The 23367-nt window shown below is 41.4% G+C and overlaps 1 protein-coding gene across 1 annotated transcript in view; it reads right to left on the bottom strand.

The window, feature by feature from the left end:
• Positions 1 to 1294: 1294 nt before the first annotated feature.
• The window catches only part of Mosmo (modulator of smoothened), a 57311-nt gene continuing 35238 nt past the window's right edge, over positions 1295 to 23367 (bottom strand). The window contains exons 2-3 of the mRNA XM_036176988.1: positions 7051 to 7263; positions 1295 to 2122 (exon numbers count right to left, since the gene is read on the bottom strand). Of these exons, the coding sequence (XP_036032881.1) occupies positions 1938 to 2122; positions 7051 to 7263 (398 nt within the window). The 3' untranslated portion in view covers positions 1295 to 1937. The remainder of the gene's footprint in view (positions 2123 to 7050; positions 7264 to 23367) is intronic.

The raw sequence follows: 23367 nt of genomic DNA, 5'->3' as shown, positions 1-23367 counted from the left end.
GATGCCCACAGAACATGTCTAGTGGTGGCCTTAGAACTGACTAGATATAACACTTGGTGGAAAATGTCCTTCCTCCGATTTACTACAGGTTTCTCACACAGGAGGTCTCCTCCGGGGTTCCTGTGGGAGCCCAAACACTGGCTTTTCATCCACAATTTAACACTGTGAGACAGCTGACTAACCAACAAGCTGGTGGGAAGGAAATGAAGCCCTCTGAGGTTCTAGAATGTCTCTGAGGAGGCAACTCTACTCTGAGGAAGAATTCTGTGAGAAATAAGCATCTTAGAAATCATTCCTGCTTGTATGAAGCCCCGGCTGCATGGGACTCTATTCTGCTCACCAACAGAGACATCTAGATTGTCTTCACTATAGAGAGGACAAACTCGGCTCCACTGCCTTGGAACACCCTCGTGAGGAACTTCAAACGGATTATATAATGTTCACCAGGAAAAATCTAGGTGTTGACACAGACATAGGAATGTGGAGAAGAAGGGACTGGGTTTTAAAGTACTTATGAGCTCAAGGTCAGCTGCACTTCGGCTAGAAAAACACTTAAGGCTGTGGGTTTAATACAGCCTTCAAAACAAATGCAAGGATGTTAGCTTTTCAAGCAAACAAAGGTGTAAAGCATAAAAGGTGTATTGCTCAAGTGTTTGGTAAAGATGTATTAATAATGCTTACAGATAAAATGCAATTTTTATGGTAGAGTAGAATTAGTGTTGTATATTGCCCAAAACGGCCAGATATTTGCTAGTGAACTTGTGTTTATGTGAAGTTGTGTGCTTGAACATATACAATGCATTATTAATGTAGAAGACTGAGCCAGTGGAAAAAACAATTCTCTATAATACAACAGATGACAATTGTCAATCATTTCAACAGTGTCTGATTCCCCAACCTATAAGGTTTGACATGACCTTACCTTTACTAACATATACAAATAAATTAAACCTAGAAAGAAATCTTTAGCTTAACTTAAAATTGCACCTAGAAAGGTATGGAGTTATTTGTACCTATTACAGAAACCTGTCAAAATCAAGGGCTACTACAAAGAATGAGGTAAACTGAAGACTCTCTCCACTATGCAGCCTTCAGATAAATGGCTTTTTTTCTATTGAGTTCTAGGTTGCACACCACAGTGTTTTGCTAGCAAGCATTCAGAGTTCTTTTCCAGGAACTGTTTGCATGTGTGCATATATAAATGTACACACACATACACACACACACATATACACACTGTATACTGCATCAGCAAAATATATATATTATATATATATTTATATAAATATAAGGAAGATTTCCCCCACCCACCCCAACTTGTTTCTTAGTGTTTTCTTTTGTACACAGAGATTAGGGAGTTTTAGAATTTTTACATACATTTTAGCAAACAAGTTTTGATCTATTGGCTTCTTGGTGCAGTAATGCAATGGCGATCCATTGTGGTGCCAAAGGCTCTAACACGACAAAGAAGTTGAGAACACTAATGTCTTAGGAGGTGAGGCCAGCCCCACACGAACCTCCTGCACCCCACTGGTCCATCATGATTCATAAATACTAGACTCCCCCCCCCCCCAAATGAATCATTAGACATGAAAACAGATCAACAGAGTCACAAGGGGCCACATGCTTTCAGTATAAAGCACTCTCCTTCACTAGGTTGCTATCACAGTGCAGACTGACTGCCTGAATATGCTCAGGAGATTTAGTCAATATTGTATTTGGTTATGGAAAAGGCTCTCATTCTTTTTTTAAAATCCAAAGTGCATAGTGAGAACAAATCAAAACAATTTTTCCTTTTCAGCATCAGGTTTATCTAAGCATCTTCCTATGAGGACTGCTCAGATGCCTTCTCTTTGTCCTCCCAACCTCTAGAAATAAAAAACAAAAAAAATAAAAAATAAAAAAAATAAAAGCGGGTTAAGCCATTTAGACATTCGTCAGCCTGGTAAACAGACTTTGCCAGCAAAGAGAAGTCCTACTATTGTGAAGAAAATTGATAAGACAAAAAGTACATATGACGACCCAACTACTGTGTTGTTGGGTAATTTATAAGGTTGACCTCCGACTTCATTGATGTAAAATCCTATTGGAAATATTAGGGCAGCCATACAGAAAAGGATCACTGTAAAACAAACCAAAACACAACATTAGTAACATGCTTTGGTGATGGGAAAAAAACCAAAACCAAAAACAACAATGAAAATTTGGTACAAAGCAATTTATATGAAGGTCTGTGGATAACAAGGTCAAACCTGTGAAAACATGGACCCCTTGTCAAAAGACTTGCATACACTATGGGTCACACAATTCCCTGAAGCCTAACAAATCAAACACAGTGAAAGCTCAACTATAGTTCTTTATACAAGTCTTTAGATGATTTTGAATCATGAGCATTTGTGTGCGCACGAGTGCATCTGTCTGTCTGTCTAAACCATTTAGTAATTAAGGGCAGAGTTAGGGGTGAAGTTCTGGCCCTAATATTTATTAGCTTGCCTGTCTCCTCCTTTAAACTAGGAGAACTACTACCATGATAAATGGAACATGTCAAGTCCTAGCAAAGTGTCAGGCTGACTGAGGTGTTGAGTAGACTATCACTATCACATCTCAGCTGTCACTGCCAGGCTGCCGCCGCCTCCTCCTCCTCCTCCTCCTCCTCCTCCTCCTCCTCCTCCTCCTCCTCCTCCTCCTCTCCTCCTCCTCCTCCTCCTCCTCCTCCTCCTCCTCCTCCTCCTCCTCCTCTCCTCTCCTCCCAGTAGTAGAGGGACTTAGGAAAAAAGTGCATAACCCTACGTACTACTTTTCTCCCTCTAGCTGGAGAAAGATCATCAGATCTCTGGGATGGTTAGTAAACGGTCAGAGTGGTTCTCTCATGGATAATGTTCCAGAACAGTAATGTCTCTATCAGGTTTCAGAAATACAAATAACAAAGTAAGGAAGGGTGAGAAGCCTCCTTTGGGTTTTATATATAAGCACAATAAAATATATTTTTCACTAAAATGTTTCTAGAAAGATTACCAGAAAACTCAGTGCCTGGCCGAAAGTAATACCTGCCTAATCTTTTCACCAAATAGTGTATTCCCTGTGCTACCAAAGAAATGCTTTTCCCAGTAAACATAAATTACCCACAAGGAAGCTAGCCTTTCTGGGAAATTATTTTTGTTTCTTAAAGGCAGAGGTCAAGTGCTCAAGGTTCCTTGCATTTCTTGGGATAGAAGGCTCTTTGTGAACACAGATGAACTAGCTGCTGTGTATGAAGACCCAAAACTTTCTGTAATTAACCAAATGAGAAACCTTTTCCAAGACAAGTCTATCCCCAGGAATATCAAGAGAGCCCCGGATAAATATATGCCAATAGCTCTAAAATTTTCTAGGTGGGTCAATCAATCAGAAGAACTTAATGCAATCATTTCCTGGATGGATTACCAACAATACATTAAATGGTAACATTTGCTTAAGTAATGTATCACTTAAGAAACATCAGTATTCTTTGGTGCTCTGTATCAGTCTGGTAGATTATTCTATACTATATAGACAGAAAACCCAGTTTACTTTGGACAAATGACTGTACAATATCATACAAGCAAATCTGAATTCTCTGTGACACAAGTGAAAACTTTAGGTATCAGATTTCATTAGGGTTTTGGCCTTTTTGACTAGTAACCAGTAACAATTTCAGATACTCTGTAAACCTCGACTTATCAGTGTGGGTGAGTAAAATGCAAGCAGACTAAGAGGAGCCATGGGCTTGAGCACAGTGTGGGAACCAACTGCTGCCCTTGGGGGTGCAGGCAAGACCACCTCAAACAGCGGAATAGCTTGGGTTACACACATGTGGCCCATGTCAATATACTGTGTGTGAACACACACACACACACACACACACACACACACACACACACAAAATTGTCCATTGGGGGCAAGATTATTCTTAAAACATTTTTTCTCTGATATTGAATAACTTAGGAAATAGTAAATTAATTCAGAAGCACTTTAGTAGTACATAAACATTAGTTTATGTTAATGTAAAATTTTTCTCTACTAAAAAAAATCTGTCCTTCATAATGGACAATAAATACTACTCATTTAGTAGCTACAATTATAGTTAATATTCTGAAGAGTATTTTCCAAACTGGTTAGGAAAAGTTCAACAAAATTTGAGAGAGCAACAACTTCCTATCCAATTTTGATTGTAAGGCCTAGGGGTCTGGTTCTCCATACTGTCTAGGGTCTAGATTTATGTAGATGGAGGAGTTTTTGTTTTAAGCTATTGAGAACTGTGAAGTCACTTCAGATCTTAAATCATCACTAGTGTTTACAACAGCTATCACACATGAAAATCAAGCTCTGATCCCAAGTAAGCTTGTAAAGACAGCATCACCTCCTCCACAGAACAGATTTCTTTCTAGGTACCCGTACATGAGGCTGTAAATCAAGAATGGTGAAAAGGGGCCGTGGACAGGGCTCTCAGTAGGTCAAGTTCCAGCTGTGCAAGTGAGAGGTGTGAATTCAGATCCCCAGCACCACACAAAAAGCTTGGTGTGGCAGGCGGCTGGTGGAGACAGACAGATCTCCAGGGCTTGCTGGCTGTCCAGTCTAGCTAAATGGTAAGCACTAAGTTTAGTGAGAGGCCTTGTCTCAAAAACTAAGGTGGAGTGTGACAGGGAAGACACCTGATATCAACCTTTGGCCTCCACATGAACACACACTCACTTGTGGGTATGTATACACACACACACACACACACACACACACACAAAAAAAAAAAAAAAAAAAAAAAAAAAAAAAAAAAAAAAAAAATAGGGTCTTTCTTGTCCCTACAGGCAAGGCCCATCATATGGGGCTCTCCTGACAGAGGTCTTTGCCATTAGAAAGCTACCCTCACATTATTACAAAAACTACTACCTAACTAATAAAAGAACTATATATACCTGGGCAGTGATGGTGCATGCCTTTAATCCCAGCAGAGGCAGAGGCAGGGGGATCTCTGTGAGTTTGAGGCCAGCCTGGTATACAGAGTGAGTTCTAAGGCAGTCAGGACTACACAGAGACAGGGTCTCAAAAAGTCAAAAATCAAAACAAAACAAAAACTCTATACTGCAGGGCTCAAACACATCTTCAGAGCTGAACCACTAGGGGGAGCTCAATTCCCCTGAACTGCTCTCCAGCCGGCAAGCACAGACTAAATGTCAACCTAAATAAATGTACTCTGAGTCATTTTAAATTGAAGAACAGGGGTACAGAATAGAGACATTTTTATATAAGTATGTATTTTTTAGAGTAGATATGGGTTTCTATGTATATAACACTACTCTTTAGAAACTTCCAAAAATTGTAAGAGCATCCAGCAAAGAGCTTCTGAGAGCTGGCGGCAGTCATGAGACTTCACTTGCTCACCCCCATAAACTTGAATCACTCTCACACACGTACAATTTCAAAAATAAAAGGAAACATACATTGTATTTTGGAGTCAACTATAAATAAAGACATTTTTGTTGAAGGGGAATGAAAAACAAAGATAAACCCTAGTTCCTTTCCTGGTCTCTGTATGTTACTGCCATCTTTGCCTAATCTAAGTTTGTTACATTGCAGTTTAGGTTTTTGGTCCTTCATATTATTTTACTCATTAGTGAGTGAATCATACCTGGATAAATGACTGTGTCTGAGTAGAAGATACAAAATTAGAGTCTCTTTATTTAGATTCCTCATCAACACTCTTTCAGTTAGCAGCCTTGTCTCTATATTTGCCTCTGGCCCTCACTCTCTGGAAAAGAGCGGTCTCAGGTCTCTAACAAGAAATGAGCTTGTTTCTCATTGTTTAATAAGGGTGAGGAGGAGCTGCTTACCTCAAAGGCAACTTGATCTAGATTTTACTGTTGAAGGAGATATGCAGACAAAACTAAAGTCAGAAACAAAGTTCCACCAAAAGCTGGAGGAAGAGCATGACCCTCAGCCTCTGAAGACATACTGAGGAGTTTTGTTTCAACTATCCTCTGGTGGCAGGGACAGCACCCAAGGCCTCAATACCACCAGACAGTGCTCTAACTCAGCTACATGTCTAGCTAAGATAAAGTGAGTTTTAATGTTAACAGGAATACTTGAGGTTATTCTTTACTTTGGTTATAATAGTTATAAATAAAAACTTTAAGGAGCAGTGAGCTGTGTTAAAACTATCTTTGGAAATGTGTGCAACCTGAGACGGGTCTACGACACTGCCACTGGAGACCTCAGCATCCTGCACACACGTCTTCATCCCATGCCTGCAGACCAGTGACCATGCTACTGGGCCCCAGGCTGGGGGGATGTTTAGCAGTATGCCTGACCTCTGCCCACTAGCTACCAGCAGCATTTCCTAGTTGTGATTATAAAAATGTTTCCAAAGATTGCCAAACCAAAACTATTTTAGAGACAAAGAAAGCAGAATTACAGAGATGTTCTTGTGAGTGTGTATATTTGTTTCCTTAGACTTAGGATAAGTTTCTAAAGTATTCAATAATTAAACCAATTTTGCAAATTATAAGTGAATATTATATGTAATATATAAATCCATACACCACTGGGGATAGCTTAGTAGAATAAGAAACTTTGACAAATAATTCTTAAAAAACTAAATGTGTTGATTTTTCAATGGTCTTTCAACCCAGCAGAAACAAAAATCAACAATATTAAAAAGCAAACCATCGCCTTCATCTAAGTTACATATTTTCCTAGATTTATCTTTATTTTGATAGAGGATACCAATACCTTCAAGAAGTGGGAACCACTCGGATCAATGGTAGCTCCGAATCATAAACCTGAAACACTTACGTTACAGAGAGTAAAAAGAAAATAAGCCTCATTAAAAGAGCATTCAGACAAAGCAGTGGCAGCTGTGGGTGTCCTGGTCCTGCAGTGAAACTGCTGAAGAGCTGGGGGACTGTGCGGTCTATCTCATGGCCACGTGAGTGGTGCTCCAGGGAAGATTTACCGAGTCCTTAGGACTGATCTTGATAATCTTCGTAAAAACGCCACTGCGTGCCTTCTAGACCAACTTAGTAAGTGCGGGCTACTTACTTCCAGTGAATGCTATCCATCGAGCATATTTTGTAGCTTCTCTTCGCCAGTGGGAAGCCACCAGCAAACCACATGTGACAGTCAAGGAAATGATTCCCATGATGATAAAAAACAGGGTGGTGACCCACTCTGGGGGCAGCCGGGGAGGGATGCAGGTCCGGTCTCGTCCATGGATTGTTTGACACTGCCGCACTAGGCCCACAGTGAGTGCTCCTGGGAAGATGCAAAGGTGGGGGATACTTTAGTAAGCCTGGCACACCCAGGGACTATTCCCCAAGACCTCTTTCATACTTAAATCCTGTTGGTATCGTGGGGGTAATTCAAGCATTTAATTCGGAAGTTCTCTTTAGCAGTCTGATGCTGTTTATAATGTGACAATGCTTGGATTAATGTAGAAAATGAACATAAGCAACAAGAACAAGCCTCCAGAACCATAAAAGACAGTGAATTCAGTCATTTATTGAACAAATGCGTTTCTGTCATGACAGTTTTTCGACAGTGACCAGACCACAAATGTTTTTTTCAAAGTACAAGTGTCAGGCACTGGTCTGGGCTCCAGGGAAACATCAGCTAAGTTGCTGGCTGAGGCTCCTGCCCTTCTTGAGCCTGCACACTGGCAACAAGAGCTGGGTTTTTCTCTTTCTGGATTCAAGACTCACTGTACAGTACTTTATTTTGGCTGAGGAAGAAGTATGTATAGGAAATTAGACACAGATTTGACATATACCTAATGATAATATCTAACAAGAAATAATTCATTAAACACTAAGGTGAATGTTATCAAAAGTAAAAGGTCTGGCTCACCATTTTTATTATTACACAAGAGTTAACACTGCTGTACTCTTACTGGCATGTATCAGCAGGAAAACAAAAGTTATGAAGGCAAGCTATAAAGTACCCCCGCTATAATTAATTAAAAAAACTTTATTATTACTATTATATTAATCTGTAGAGCATTGTGAAAGAGAAAGTGATGTGTGTGTTTGTATGTGTGTGTATGCATGGGCAGGGAGGCTGAGGACAGCTTGTGGAGTTGGCTCTCCTTTCTATTTACTTGGGTTCCGGGGATACACTCTGTGGCTGAGCCTGAGTGCAAAAGCTTTAACCATGAGCCAGCCCTCTTACTGTTCCCTCCCATTCAGATAAGTGAATTGATTTCTGGGAAGTACCAAGTGCCATTTGGAGTGAATTATTTTAGAGAAACCCAGATTAGGAAGGTAAAAGACTATTTTCTCTTTCCACACAAAGAATTAAAATTTACTTCCAAATAAAAGCTGCAAATAGGGAGCAGCTACCAAACCATAAGTATAAACCTGAAGAGCTGCTGAAGACAGCAGATTCCTGCCTCTTTTGGGGAAGGGGTGTCTTTCTTAGCTAGCCTTTTGTTTCCAATAAGAATACTCCCCTCCCGCTAGTCCACAGTGACACTCCCTCAGAATCATGGCACTTGCCAGGAACAGGGCCTTCTTAAGGAACCAGAGCTGGATCTGTCTGTACAGAGTGTGTGAGTAGGTGGGCTTCTTAGGAAGCATGTGATAAAAAGAGAAACATGGGCTGGAGAGACGGCTCAGCTGTCAAGAGCACATACTGCTCTTGCAGAGAACCCAAGTTGAGTACCCAGCACCCACTGTAGGGTGGCTCACAACTGCCTGTAACTCCAGCTTCAGGATCTGAAGCCTCTTCTGACCTCTGTGGATAACTGCACTCACTCCTACAAACACACACACACACACACACACACACACACACACACACACACACACCCCTAAACTTAAAAAAAATAGATCTTAAAAAGTAAAGTAGGTCTTGGGAGAAGGCTCACTGGGTGAAGTGATTGCTGAGTAAGCCTGGGGAGCTGGGTTTGGCTCCCTAAATCCCACTAGTGACAAAACAATACCAATCTTCAACCCTAGTGTTGGAAGATGGAGACCAGAAGATTCTGGTGTCTTGCTGGCCACAGCATAGCTGAATCTGTGACTGCCTTAGTGAAAGATCCTGTCTAAAAAACAAACAAACAAACAACCTAGCAAACTCATATGCACCTTTCCCACACCATGCACATGATCAAAACAAAACACTAAAAAAGATTTAGAAAAAAAAGGTGATGAAAAAGTTCTCTCAAAAATGAGTTATGGGGTAGAGATAGTTCAGTGGTCAAGAGCACTAGCTGTTCTTTCAGAGGTCCCGAGTTCAATTCCCAGCAACCAAATGGTGGCTCACAACCATCTATAGTGGGATCTGGTGCCCTCTTCTGGCATAATGCAGACCAAGCACTCATATACAGAAAAGAAATTTTAAAAAGTTACGGTCTCCCCTCTTCTCCAATGCTAATTCTACCTGGCCAGAACTCCGAGAACTCAGATGAACTAGCTGTACCTTTTCTTTGAATCAAATAATTAGGTCCATCTGACCAGTCTTGCACAGGTGCAACACAGGACCAACAATGGGGACTGTCACAGCTGCACAGAGACCAAAGTGAGCAGACCTTTACAGTACTGCCATCCACAGGCCCCAGATGCTGCGTGGAACCCAGAGACTTACAAAGAGTAGGCACCAGGGGTTACATGACTTCCTAAACAGTCCAAGTTTCCTCTGAATGGTAAGTTGAGGTGGGGCAGAGCCTCACTATGATAAAGCATGACAGTGTAACTCTGGAAATAAAGAAGGCATTCACAGCTGTGCCCACAAACTCCTAACAGGAAGCCACTCGTGCTCATTCAGCAAAAAGACTTCTAACAAACTCCTCTCTTGTAGTGGTAGTTCCATTTCTAAAAGCTGAACAGTAACGATGAAAGATACTTGCACAAAACGTAGCACCGTGGATGTCTATTGTGGAGACAACGGTCTTCCCAATTCCACATACAAAAGAAGCTTGACTGCCAACTCTCCACACCTACTAATGAGACCTGCACTGAGGATTATCTTGTGCCTCCAAATCTTAAAATCCTGCGCAGACTGAAAGCTCTCTCCTTGAGACTCTTCTGAGTGCCACCGTGCTGCCCTCTAGGCCGGGTTAAGGACAGGGGAGGATGCCCACTGTGCCTGCTGACTGTCAGGCTTTCTGAGTGACACCTCTCCTGTCCACAGCAGTAAATACGAACAGAACAAGCAAGGAACTGAGAACGACAGCTGAGAGCAAGCTGGAGCACACCCGATAGGTGTTTAGCTGTAGAAAGGCTCTGCTCCTGTTTTTCTACAAGTCCTTATCACAACAAAGTGAGACTGGATACTCAGCACCTCGGAAGGGAGGAAGACAGGCAAAGCAAGCAAGCGTTTACAATGTTGCTCACTTTGCCTGTAGCTGCTCTGTAGCTGTCTGCAAGAAAGGCCAGCTAATTTGAATTGGCAATCAGAGGGTATACTGCATAAAAGAGCACTAATACCCAAATATATTTCTATGTGCTGGGTTTGTGGTCAGTGGTGTGTGCTCAAATGCACGAGGCCCCAGGTTCAATCTAACATCCCACAGAGAATCTGCAAGGCTCTCAGAGTGCTTGGCTGTTAGAGCAGTGAGATTCCCAAAACAATACTCTCGTGCTTCTAGTGAAAACAAATTTTCCTCAAATAGAGAAGGGTTACTGTCAACAGCTGTCAGTCAATGTTGTTATACTTTGCCCTCTGGAGTAAGGCAGTAATTCAATATCACTTATGATGTAGTCATACGTATTCTATTAGGCTAACGGGGAGAGTGTGCACAGTTAACTGCTTAGGGACTTAGACTTGGTTAGTGCCCACACTCTAAACAAGCCTGTGAATTATCTCTGGCCCATCTTTTCCTGCCTCTAGACTCTCTAACACATTTTGTCTGCATCACAGTCACACAGCTGATGTCCGAAAGTAGCTTGGAGGGGAGTAGTGGTGCTCGATACTGAACCTCAGAAGATCCTCAGGGATCCTCGAACCTCAGAAGTGGGGATTAAAAATAACAGAACGCAGCTGGGCATGGTGGTGCATGCCTTTAATCCCAGGATTCAGGAGGCAGAGGCAGGCAGATCTAGAGGCCAGCCTAATCTGCAAAGTAAGTTCCATGATAGCCAGGGCTACATAGAGAAACCCTGTCTTGAAAAACCAAACAAACAAAACAAAAAAACCCATGAGCAAACAAACAATGCCATCATTTTGTTTTATAGAAATAAAAATGATACAGAAAAACAAACAAACAAACTATGCCATTGGAAAACCATCATACGGCCTGTAGCAATAGGTACACAGCAGGAATCAAACCAATTAAAAACAAGCTATAATTAGAACCACACTGTATTCTAAAGGTTCTCTTGAAAAACTTGTTCTGTGTGGCTTCTTATGGCACACAAGGTTAAGCAAAAGTCCAACCATTCACTAATTTTTGTTTTACACAACAGATTTTTGCCTTTTGAAAGGGCCTGTGACTGCATTCCCCAAGCAGCCAATCTATCTTTACCCTGCGGCTGTTGCCTAGGTAACCAATCCATCCAAATAAAAGATTTATACACAATAGAAAAAAGGAAATCAAACTAGAGGGTATAGCCTTCCACAAGCCTCACAGGATCGCTCACACCTCTGTACCATCCACAGGGAAATTCACAGGAGTCCCGCCCTGGTGAGTGTGGGACCTTAACTAAAATGGGCCTTTGAAGCCCATCCTCTAGATACACTCTCTGACAGGACTTAGCACAGCCAGTCTGGGCACGTCTGCTCCCAGTGAAGATGGTCAGGAGGTATGTCATCCCTGTGTTAAAGGCACTGCCACAGAGAATCTGTAACCCAGAGCTGTGAAACTGCACACACCCACCTTAGCCTGTCACAGGCAAATCATGTGACATGCCCACCAATCTGGATCTGATCCTGCCATCAATGTGGATTTCTGGGTTTCTACCAGAAAGCATATTCTTGGCAAGCTGTTTATCGGTTACACACAGCAAACAAATGCTTCACCACAAATGTCTTAATGACTGATAACGGTTCAATTTGTGCTCTCCCAACAGCAGTGGGTGTTTAAGCAAGTGACACCACTCCAATTTTAACTGGAAGGATGGAACTTCTCATTTTATAGACAGCTTGGATGAGGAAATTTAACAGAACTTGGGGCAAGTTTGGACAGGTGGCCAGGAGGTGGCGCTAAGGCAGCTAGGGATGCACATACAGTGCACCGTCCAGTCCTGTCACTGGTCCTTCTGGTCTCCAAGCCTTGAACTTTCCTCCCAGCTGTTCCCTCCCTATCTCCTCTTGGTGTCTTCTTCCCACTCTGTCCTGACAGCTCCTATGTTGAACAGCAGCAGCACAGGCGCAGACGCTTTAACACCTGCCAGCAAGAGTGCAGTTCGAAGTACCCGTGTCAGACAGCTCAGGGACCTGGCCACTGACACCAGCGTGAGCACAGTGCTTAGCCTCACCCTCCTGTTACTCAAGGTTTCAGATATCCTAATACATGGCTCATTAAAATTGTCTCTTTTTGCTGGGCGGTGGTGTTGCATGCCTGTAATCCCAGAACTCAAGAGACAGAGGCAGGCGGATCTCTGTGAGTTTGAGGCCAACCCGAGCTACAGAGTGAGTTCCAGGAAAGGCGCAAAGCTACACAGAGAAACCCTGTCTCAACAAAACAAAACAAAACAAAACAAACAAACAAACAAATGTCTCTTTGACCTATTTGCTTTTTGGTCAGTTCACTTTTTATAAATATCTGTGTTCTACTGTGAACACAGAAGTAGCAGATGAACATGACTTATCTTGAAGTCATTCTTGATGAATATCTTGATGATATCTCAGGAACTAGTAAGCACACCCACCACAGGGCCAAGGGTATCAAAGTATAAACAGATGGAAGCCTTTCCTTTAAGAGAGTACTGCTTGTACAAGGTACTAAGTAATGTTTCAAGTTCAGCGGCTAAAGCACCCAGAAACCACTGCAGCTATAAACCAAGGGACCCGAACTAACTGTAGCTTAGTGCTGTCCATGGGATGCTGGTTTTGCGGGCATGCAAAACTGCAACCATTTACAGGATCGCTAATGTTTCCCTTCAGGTTTCAAAAGACAGCCTGGGAGAACGACAGTCAATGTGTAGCATGGTCAGAGCCTCATGGGAACAGTGACATCGAAGCTGAAGACGGCACAGAAACCACAGGAAGTTGGAGAAGACAGGAACACGGAAAGCCTGCCAAGGAAAGCCACAGGAAAGGAGAGCTAGCCCAGCAGAGGCCATGTGGGCTTTGACCAACAGAAATGGAGGACTGAAGAGTACTACGGAAAGCTTATTTTCTAGCATTTTAAAAGATATTTTTTAATTCTTTTAGTGTATGAGTGTTTTGTCTGCATGTATTTCTATGTACCACATGACTGCATGTGTGCCTGGTGATCATGGAGGTCAGAAGGCATGGATCCCCTAGAACTGGAATTACTGTCAGTAGTGAACCACCATGTAGTTGCTGGGAATTGAACTCTGGTCCTTAGGGAGAGCAGCCAGTGCTCTTAACCACTGAGCCATTTCTCCAGGTCCTGAACTATACACTTTGAAAGGGTGATTTTATGACACTTCTCAGGCTAGTTTGGATTTCTATTAAATTCAATAGCATGCCAAAACTCCCTCCTGCCTTGTGTAAATTACATCTCCTCTATAGTTTCTGCCTAGGCAAACCCATCTTTAGTTATTGTAAAGTCATTGATAGTTTTATCATTTGTTGTCTTTTTTAAAAGAGAAAAGCTGGGGCTGGGGAGAAGATGCTCAGTGGTCCCTATTTTAGAGGGCCATAGTTTGGTTCTCAGCACCCACCTCCAGGCAGCTCACAACCACCTAACTCCAGCTCCAGTACCCTTGCAGCAGCTCCCCCCCCCCTCTCGGGAACTCACACTGCGGACTGGACTCAAGTGGCACTGTTTCACTTGTCTCCAGTACCCTGTTCAGTTCCATCATCCTGATTTCTGCCCCTGCAGTAGAAGATCACCATCAACACACTGCTGACTTTTCATTTTGGCTACTACTGAACTTTCAACCCCAGACATTCTACTTTAACGTTTTCTCTTTATCAGGTCACTGTTCACTTGTGGGTTATACTTACAATATTTTATTTAATTTCTATCTCAGCGGTTTTCAACCTGTGATTTGCAAGCCCCACAAGGATCACATATCAGATATCCTGAATATAAGATATTTACATTTCATAACAGTAACAAAATAGGAGTTATAAAATAGCAATGAAGTAATTTTATGGTTGGGAGTCACCACAACATGAGGAACTGTATTGAATGGTCTCAGCATTGGGAAGGTGGAGAACCACTGCTCTATATAGAGAGTCAAAGGCTGGGATTCCTCAGTTTCTGCTGACTGCTTTTATTTAATTTTTCTTCTTTATAAGCTATAATTCCCTGTTTCCTTGAGTGTCTTATAGTTTTCAGCTAAAAATTGGAAATTTTAGCCAGGTGGCAGTGTATACCTTTAGTCCTAGTACTGAGAGGAAGAGCCTGCTTTAGATATAGCAAGTTTGAGGACAGCCAGGGCTACATTGAAAGATCCTGCCTCAAAAAACAAAAACTACCACAAAAGGAAAGGCGATTTTACCTAGCACATAGTATACCATGTATACCAGGAAGGTGACCAGCTCCCTCCCTTTCTGTGATTTATTCTTGTTACTGTTTTTCACAACCCTGAGGAGATAATTACATAAAGTCTGTATTTTTTGGCCTTTGAAGTCTCTCACCCATTAAACTCTTGACTTTACCAGCAGAGACATCTCAGCCTGTGCTGAGGACTGGTACAGAAGGTAATCTACAACTCTGCCTAGGACTTCACTTCCTGTTTGAGCAGAAGTGGAAGGTCAGCGAGCGGCAAAAATGTGAGGTGCCTCTATACCTGAGGATGTTTGTGGTCTTCCAGATCCTGAGGATACGTGAGAGCTCTTTGAAGACTCCTGTGGACATATTTTCCCTTCATGCCTGTCTGTCTTTTCTTTCTTCCTTTCTGTCAGCTTTCTGTGATCTTCAACTGATAAAAGAACTTTAGGTACCTCCTGTGTTTACAATAACTTGGCTGCTGATTGTATTTAACAAATGTCATGTGGTCAAATAAAGATACATTCTGAAAATGGAGATGCTCAGTGAGCCACCAGACAAATGAAAACAGTGGCCAGTCCCTTGAGAAGGTAGGTCTGTAAGGGTGATGCTACGCTTTCTCAGCTCACTGCGGGGCTGCTCGTGTTCACAGCTCCAGGGCTGTGAGGCTACTGGCTTTCAGAGCCGACATGGAGAGGAGGGCAGTACTGAATTTAAACCGCCACAGAACTTGCTGTTCTTACTGAGTAAGTCCTGCTTAGGATTGTTTCAAGACTTTAATGTCCAGAGTTTGAAAACTGACATTTTAATTTTATTCGTTGACTTAGCCACTGGTCTTGCTGCTTTTATAGAGAAACAGCTTTTTGAAGGTTCTTACTCTACTGTTCTGGAGTTGGACCCAGCTGGTCACAATTGGAACCTAAGCTTTGCTGTTGGCTTGGGCAAATTGTTGAATCTTTTTCTAACCCTGCTTTTGCAGCAAAGGAATAGAACTTACTATTCAGTAACAAATAATACCCGTGAAGCAAATGGAACTGTAAGTACTGAAAACTTATTGGGTAAGGGAATTAAGTAAGCTTTTGTTTGGGTTAATATATTTTACACACACACACATATGCATATATGTGTACACATATATGTATGTATTTATGTATATACATATCTATTCCTAAATACATAGGTACAACCTGCTTAGTCTATGAGGTTACTTGTCAGGGCTCATCATTTGGTATTGGAGAACCAATTGGTGTGCCATTCTCTAGGGAAGACTGTTTTTACACACTCTGCATTCCTTAGTTGCCTGTAGTTTCCTGGGCTCCTCTCACCCTCCCACTTTGGCATGACTATTGCGGTCCTTGCTCAGCTCATGTTTAGGCAGTCCTGTTGGTGAGACTTTATGTGTACAGTTTCTGAGATTCCTAGCAGGCACAGCCTCACAGCAAACTCCAGGTTCCTCTGGCTCTTACTGTCTTTCTATCCCTCCAATCACCACCAGTCATCTGCAAGCAATACTGTAATTCACAGGTTATATCCAATTTGACACTTGCCTAAATCATCCTCAGCACGGCCCTCTCATTACAACTAATTCTGCAGCTCCTGTTCCCTAAACTGGCCTTGGCTCTAATGCTGTGAAAATATTAAGAACTAGTAATCTCTGAAATGTGCTGTGGTCACCTTCCTGAGGACCATGTGTCCTAGGCACATCCTCCAGGTGGGGACCTCCCACTTCTAACTCAACTCCACTCCTGCTGCTAGGAGACTGTGCATCCTGTGCACCTCTCCCAGACAGGAACCTCCAGTCCTGAGCCCAAGAAGCATGGACCCCAAGTAGCATCTATTCCTGTTACAATCCTGGCCTCTGCCACTTAAGGACCATCTTAAGAACCCTGTGAGCCTTCCACAGACTCCTGAAGATCTGCATTGAGAATCCTCTAACTCTTGTGCCTGTACTCACAAGCTTTACATAGCCCTAGCTGAGCTGGGACCACTTCAGAGGCCCCATTCCCCCATTAAGAATAAACTTCAAACCCATTCATCTGGTCTATAACCTGACAAGCTGGGGTAACAGCAAACAGAGATCCAAATAGCACAGCCACTCAAAGCCAGGACAGATATCTCTCCATGAAACACTAACAAGGACCTAACTGCAGATGCCCAGGTCCCTGAAACAAAACAAACAACAGGAAAACTAAGACAATAATCTCCTCCAAAAATTAGTCCCATAGTACTGGTCCCCAAGAATAGCAGCCAAGATGCGGCACATAATAATTATTTCAAAATAGCAATTCTAATCATGTTTAAGGAGCTCAAAGAGGATGGGAATACATGCTGGAATGAAGATGACAAAAACACAAACACACAGCTGAATGAAATAAAGAAAACAATTTAATAAAAAGAATTTCTGAAGAAAAACCACAAAGAAACAAAACATAGGGTGAAAAAAAGAGTAAGTCAAATTAAAAGTTCAACGGAAAGCCTCACTAATAGCATGGATCACGTGGAAGAGAGAGTGTCAGGTATCAAGATACGAAAAGAATTTGGATCACTCAGCCCAAGAACTTGTTAAATCAAAAACCAAACTGACAACAAAACCCTGTGATGAAACATGCAAGAATTCTGGGACTCCACAAGAAGACCAGACCCATGAATCACTACAAGAAGGAGAAGAAACTCAAAGCCACATAAAATATTTTCAAGAAAATTATACAAGAAAATGTCCCAGAATTTTATATAACATGCAAAACACTATATGTATGAAACAAACAAAGGATTTTGAAAGTTGCAAGAGAAAAAGACCAAGCTACATATAAAGATTTGGCCATCAGAATAACACTTGATTTTTCAATGGAGACTTTCAAAACCAGAAGGGCTTGGACTGATAGTCTACAAGTTCTGAAAGACCACAGATACCAGCCAGCCCAGGCTACAAGCTAGCCGTCATGATCCAAGGAGAATGAAAAACTTCTATCATTAAAATAGATTAAAGAAATTTATAACCACTAAGGCAACTCTAGAGAGGATAATAAAAGGAATATTTTGGCCTAAAGAGAAGGATAAACACATTCAAAAGGGAATAAGGAATAATGACCCCAAAACAGTTCATCAAAAGAGGTCTAAGAAAACACTACAAAACAACGAAATGATAGAAATTAATATACCTTGTCCAATAATAAGCCTTAACAGTAATAGTCACACTTCCCCAATAAAGGGACATAGACTGACAGACTGGATTAGAAAACAGAACCCATCTTTTTTCTTCCTCCAAGAAACACACCTCACCATCAATGATAAACACCTTCTTGGGGTAAAAGGATGGAAAAGGTGTTCCAAGCAACTGGAACTAAGAAACAAACAGGCATAACTATTCTAGTATCTGACAAAATAGACTACAAACCAAAACTAGTCAGGAGAGGGTAATTTCATACTCATTAAAGAAAAAAAATCACCAAGAGAATATGACAGCTTTAAACATATGCACTAAGCACAGGTGTACTCAACTCTATTAAATAAATATAATTTGATTTAAAAACCACAGATTAACTTCAACAAATTGACACTGGTGAATCCAACATCCACTTTTACCAATAAATAGGTCATTCAGTCAAAAATTAAAGACAGAAACATTACAGTTAAATGATATCACAAACCAAATGGCTCTAATAGACATCTACAGAACATTCCGTCCAAAGAGTAAAGAATACATGTTCTTCTCAGCCCATGGAGACTAAGCAACACATTATTAGAATGAACATTGCATCAAGAAAGCAAGCAAGAAGGGCATTTTAGAAAGAAAATGAAAACACAATGTATGAAAAGCAGATGGGACCCAGTGAAGGCATCCTAAGAGGAAGTTTATAGCATTAGCTACCTAAAAAATTGAGGAGCCAGAGAGACACTCAGTAGTTAAGAACACTGGCTGCTCTTGTAGAGGATTGGAGTTTGGCTCTCAGCAACCATATGGCAGCTCAAAACTGTCTGTAACTCCATTTCCAAAAGATCTAACACCCTCTTCTGACCTCTGAAGGCAACTAACATACATGTGATGCACATACATACATGCAGACATAGCACTTAGAAACTAAATAAATAAATCTTAAAGATATTTTGAGAGATCTCCAATTAATAACTTAATGATGCATTTGAAGGCTTGAGAAAACAAGATCACTACTCTAAAACAGAAGATAGAAAGAGATAATTAAAATCAGGGCTCAAATTACTGAAACAGAAACAACAAACAAACAAAAACTATACAAAGAATCAATGAAGAAAGATTTGTGCTGTGGATATCACTCTGTGTAAATAAAATTCTGATTGGCCAGTGGCCAGGCAGGAAGTATAGGCGGGACAAGAGAGAAGAGAATTCTGGGAATAGGAAGGCTGAGACACACACACGAGAAGATGTATATCCGAGAGTGATGTGACTAGATCACATGGTAGGTCTTCCCAGTTTTTGAGGAACGTCACACTGACTTCCGTAGTGGCTGCACCGGTCTGCAATCCTATTAGCAGCTAATAAGTGTTCCACTCCCCCACCCACACCAGCATTTGTCATCATTGGGTTTGTTCTTGTTTATCTTGGCCATTCTGACTGGTGTATAATGGTATAAAGTAGTTTTAATTTGCATTTCTCTGTGGTTAAGGATGTTGAACTTTTTTTTTTTTTCATGTTCTCAGCCATCTCTATTTCTTCTTTTGAGAACTCTGTTTAAGTGTGTGCCCCAATATTTAATTGGGTTGTTTGTTTTCTTTTTTTAATAATTTATTTAAGTTTATCTTATGTGCACTGGTGTGAAAGTGTCAGATCCATGTGGGTGCTGGGAATTGAACTCAGGTCCTCTGAATGAGCAGCCAGTGCTCTTAACCTCTGAGCCATCTCTTCAGCCCATGTTTTTTTTTCTTGATGTTTAGTTTTTGAGGTCTTTAATATTTTAGACACCAATCATCTGCCAGATATATAGCTGGTAAAGATTGTTTTCCCATTGTGTTGGCTGCCTCTCCACTTGAGTGATGGTATCCTATGCTGTATAGAAGGGTTTTTTGTTTGTTTGTTTGTTTCAGAAGGTCCCATTTATTAAATGTTGGTCTTAAGTTCTGCACTACAGGGGTCCTGTTCAGAAAGTCTTTCCCTGTGTCTATAAATTGAAGTGTATCCCTTAACAGATCTGGTATATCATGAGGTCTTTGATCCATTTGGAATTTAGTTTCATTCTTTGTGAAGATATGTAGTTTAACCGGAACCATTTGTTGAAGATGCTGTGTTTTTTTTTTCCAGTGTATATTTTTTATCTCTGTCAAAAACTAGGTTGCCATATAGGAGTGTGGGCTTATATCTGAGTCCTCAATTTTATTCCATTTATGCCAGTAGTGTGCTGTTTTTATTCTTTTTACTGTACTGTAGTATAGAGGCACGGTGATACCTCAAAACCAGTTTTTACTGTTCACAATTGTTTTAGTTATCCCTGTGTTTCCATATGAAATGTAAGATTATTGACTGAGTTTCTTTGAAGAATTGCTTTGGAATTTTGATGGGATTGTGTTGAATCTGTAGATTGATTGCTTTTAGTAGGATGGTCATTTTCGCAATCCATGAATGTGAGGAGTCTTTCCATTTTCTGTTATCTTCTAATAGTTTCTGTTTTCATTCTTCAATGTCTTAAATTTTTCTTTTTCTTTATCTCCTTTTTATTTTTTCATATTTTTTATTAAGAGATTTTCTATTCATTTTACATACCAACCACAGATTCCCCTGTCCTCCCTCCTGCCACCCTGAGCCCTCCCCCCAACCCACCTCCCACCCCCACCTCCTCCAAGGCAAGGTCTCCCATGAGGTGTCAGTTGAGGCAGGTCCAAGCCCCTCCTTCCTGCACCAAAGCTGAGCAAAGTGTCTCACCATAGGCACTAGGCTCCAAAAAGCCGGCTCATGAACTAGGGACAGGTCCTGATCCCACTGCCTGGGGGCCCCTAAATTTTTCATTGTACAAGTCTTTCACATCCTTGGTTAGGTTTATTACTAGGGTTTGTGTGTGTGTGTGTGTGTGTGTGTGTGTGTGTGTGTGTGTGTGTGTGTGTGTGTTTGTTTTTGTTTTGTTCTAAGCTATTGTGAATGTATTGCCTCCCTGATTTCTTTCACTGTATGTTTTGTTTGTTGTCAGTTTATGGAAAGACTGCTGACTTTTGTATGTTAATTTTGTACAAAGTAATCCTGCTACTTTGCTGAATGTGTTTTATCAGCTGTCATTTTTTTGATGGAGTCTTTAGAGTGTTTTATGTATAGAATCGTATCTCCAAATAAGGATGATTTGACTTCTTCCTTTCCTATTTATATTCCCTTTTATCACCTTCACTTTTTTTTTTTTAATTGTTCTAGCTAAGATTTCAAGTACTATATTGAGCAAGAGGGAAGAACGTGGATATCCTTATCTTATTCTTGGTTTTAGTGGAAATGCTTTGAGTTTTTCTCTGCTAGCATGATGTTGGCTGAGGACTTGGTGAAATGCTGATGTTAAAATTCATTCCCTTGGGAAGACAAGCAGTATCTTGTAGATGTAACCGTCTTGTTAAATAAGAACCACAGAGCCAATTGCAGAGTTAAAAGCCAAGAGGTCAAAGCAATAGCTGAGAGCTGAAAACCTTACCCTTCACTGCTGCTCTGTCTTTCCTCTCCGAAAGAGACCTGCTTCCTGTGTCCTGTCTTTTACATAGACTTTCTGTTCTGCTTTCTCATTGGTTGTAAACCTAGCCACATGACCTCCTTGTCACTTACAGACAGACCTCCAGGTCTTCTATGGTTGGTATTGAGATTAAAAGGCATGTGTCGCCATGCTGGCTGTATCCTTGAACTCACAGAGATCCTGCCTACCTCTGCCTCCCAAGTGCTGGGATTAAAGGCATGCACCACCACCGCCCAGCTTCTGCTCTGGCTTGCTCTGACCCCAAGGCAACTATATTAATTTACAAATAAAATCACATTTCAGTACAAATAAAATATCACCACAGTATCTACCCATTCCTCCTACAGTCCTAATGACAAACCAAGGTGCACAGTCACTAAAGTTTACTCTGGGAAGTTTGTTGGGCTTACGTACAAAGAGAGCCGTCAGTGGGTTAGGGGTTTAGAGTAGGAGCATGGGTGACTGGAAGGTGCTTGGATGTTGACTCTCCAGTGGCTATATAAATGGAGTCCCCTCCCCTAAGCCTTCCCTGCCTGTGTCATCCAGCCCTTCCCAGAGACCCTGAGGCCATGTGCACATTGGGAGAAATGGCCGAATACTCTGGCGAGGGTCCTGTGATTCTTCTTGGTCCCTCCATCGTAGTCAGCAAGCCCAGCTATGTGCTCTTTGGTGAGGAGCAGACCCCACTGGACTCCCGAAGATGGCAGCTTGGCTCTTAGAATAGTCCTGTACAACAGTTGCCTTTTTAGGTTGAGATACGGCCCCTGTGGTCCTAGATTCTCTAGGACTTTGTATCATGAAGGATGTTAAATTTTGTCAAAAGCCTTTTCTGCATCTTGTCTTGAGCCATCTCTGCATCTCTAGGATGAAACTCACTTCATCATAGTGGATGATCTTTTTAATGTGTCTTTTAATTTGTCTTACAAGTAGTTTATTGAGAATTTTTATATCAGAAGATAGGCCTATAATTTTCTTTTTTTGCTTGGTCTTTTTCTGGTTTTGCTGTCAGGGTAGTACTGGTTTTATAAAAGAACTTTCAAATGTTCCTTTTCTGTTTTATGGAGTAATCTGAGGAGTGTTGGAGTTGGTTCTTCTTGAAAGGTCTGGTAGAAGCCATCTGGTCCTGCACTTTTTTTAGTGGGGAGATTTTTTTATTACTGCTTCTATCTCATTGGTTGTTATGGGTTTAAATTATTCACTTCAGCTGGGCGGTGGTGGTGCATGCCTTTAATCCCAGCACTCGGGAGGCAGAGCCAGGAGGATCTCTGTGAGTTTGAGGCCAGCCTAGTCTACAGAGTGAGATTCAGGACAGGCACCAAAGCTACACAGAGAAACTCTGTCTTGGAAAAAAAAAATATTTACTTTATATTGATTAGTTTTGACTGGTCATATACATCTAGAAATACATCCATTTCTTTTCCTTTCTTTCTCTCTCTCTCCCTTCCTTCCTTCCTTCCTTCCTTCCTTCCTTCCTTCCTTTCCTTTCTTTCTTTTTCTTTCTTTTGTTAGTAGAATTTTTGTTTTGTTCTGTTTTGTTGAGACAAGGTCTCACCTTGTATCCCTGGCCGGCCTCTTACCTTCTGAGTGTGGAGGTTAAAGGTGTATGTGTGTGTGTGTGTGTGTGTGTGTGTGTGTGTGTGTACCACCTTGTTTTTTTGTTTTGTTTTGAAGTTTGTCTTTATGGTTCTCTGAATGTCCTAAGTGTCAGTTGTGATGGCTTCCATTTTGCCTTTAATTTCATTAATTTGGGTCTTCTCTCTGTATTGGTTAATTTGGCCAAAGGTTTGTCAATCTTGTTAATATTAACACACACACACACACACACACAAAAAAAAAAAAAAAACTTTGTAGTTAGAGTTTTCTTGCCTGGCCCACAGTCAGGACAAATCTCTCTCACCTGCCAGGCCCATAGAGGCTCAGACCCAACCAAGTAAACACACAGAAACTTATATTGCTTACAAACTGTATGGCCATGGCAGGCTTCTTGTTATCTACTTCTTCTATCTTAAGTTAACCCATTTCTATTAATCTATACTTTGCCACATGGCTTGTGGCTTACCAGTGTCTTTACATGTTGCTTCTCATGGCAGCGGCTGGCGGTATCTGTCCCCTCAGCCTTCGCTA

This window comes from Onychomys torridus, chromosome 1 (genome assembly GCF_903995425.1).
Source record: "Onychomys torridus chromosome 1, mOncTor1.1, whole genome shotgun sequence".
Classification (NCBI taxonomy): domain Eukaryota; kingdom Metazoa; phylum Chordata; class Mammalia; order Rodentia; family Cricetidae; genus Onychomys; species Onychomys torridus.
This window is presented reverse-complemented; position numbering and strand designations above follow the sequence as displayed.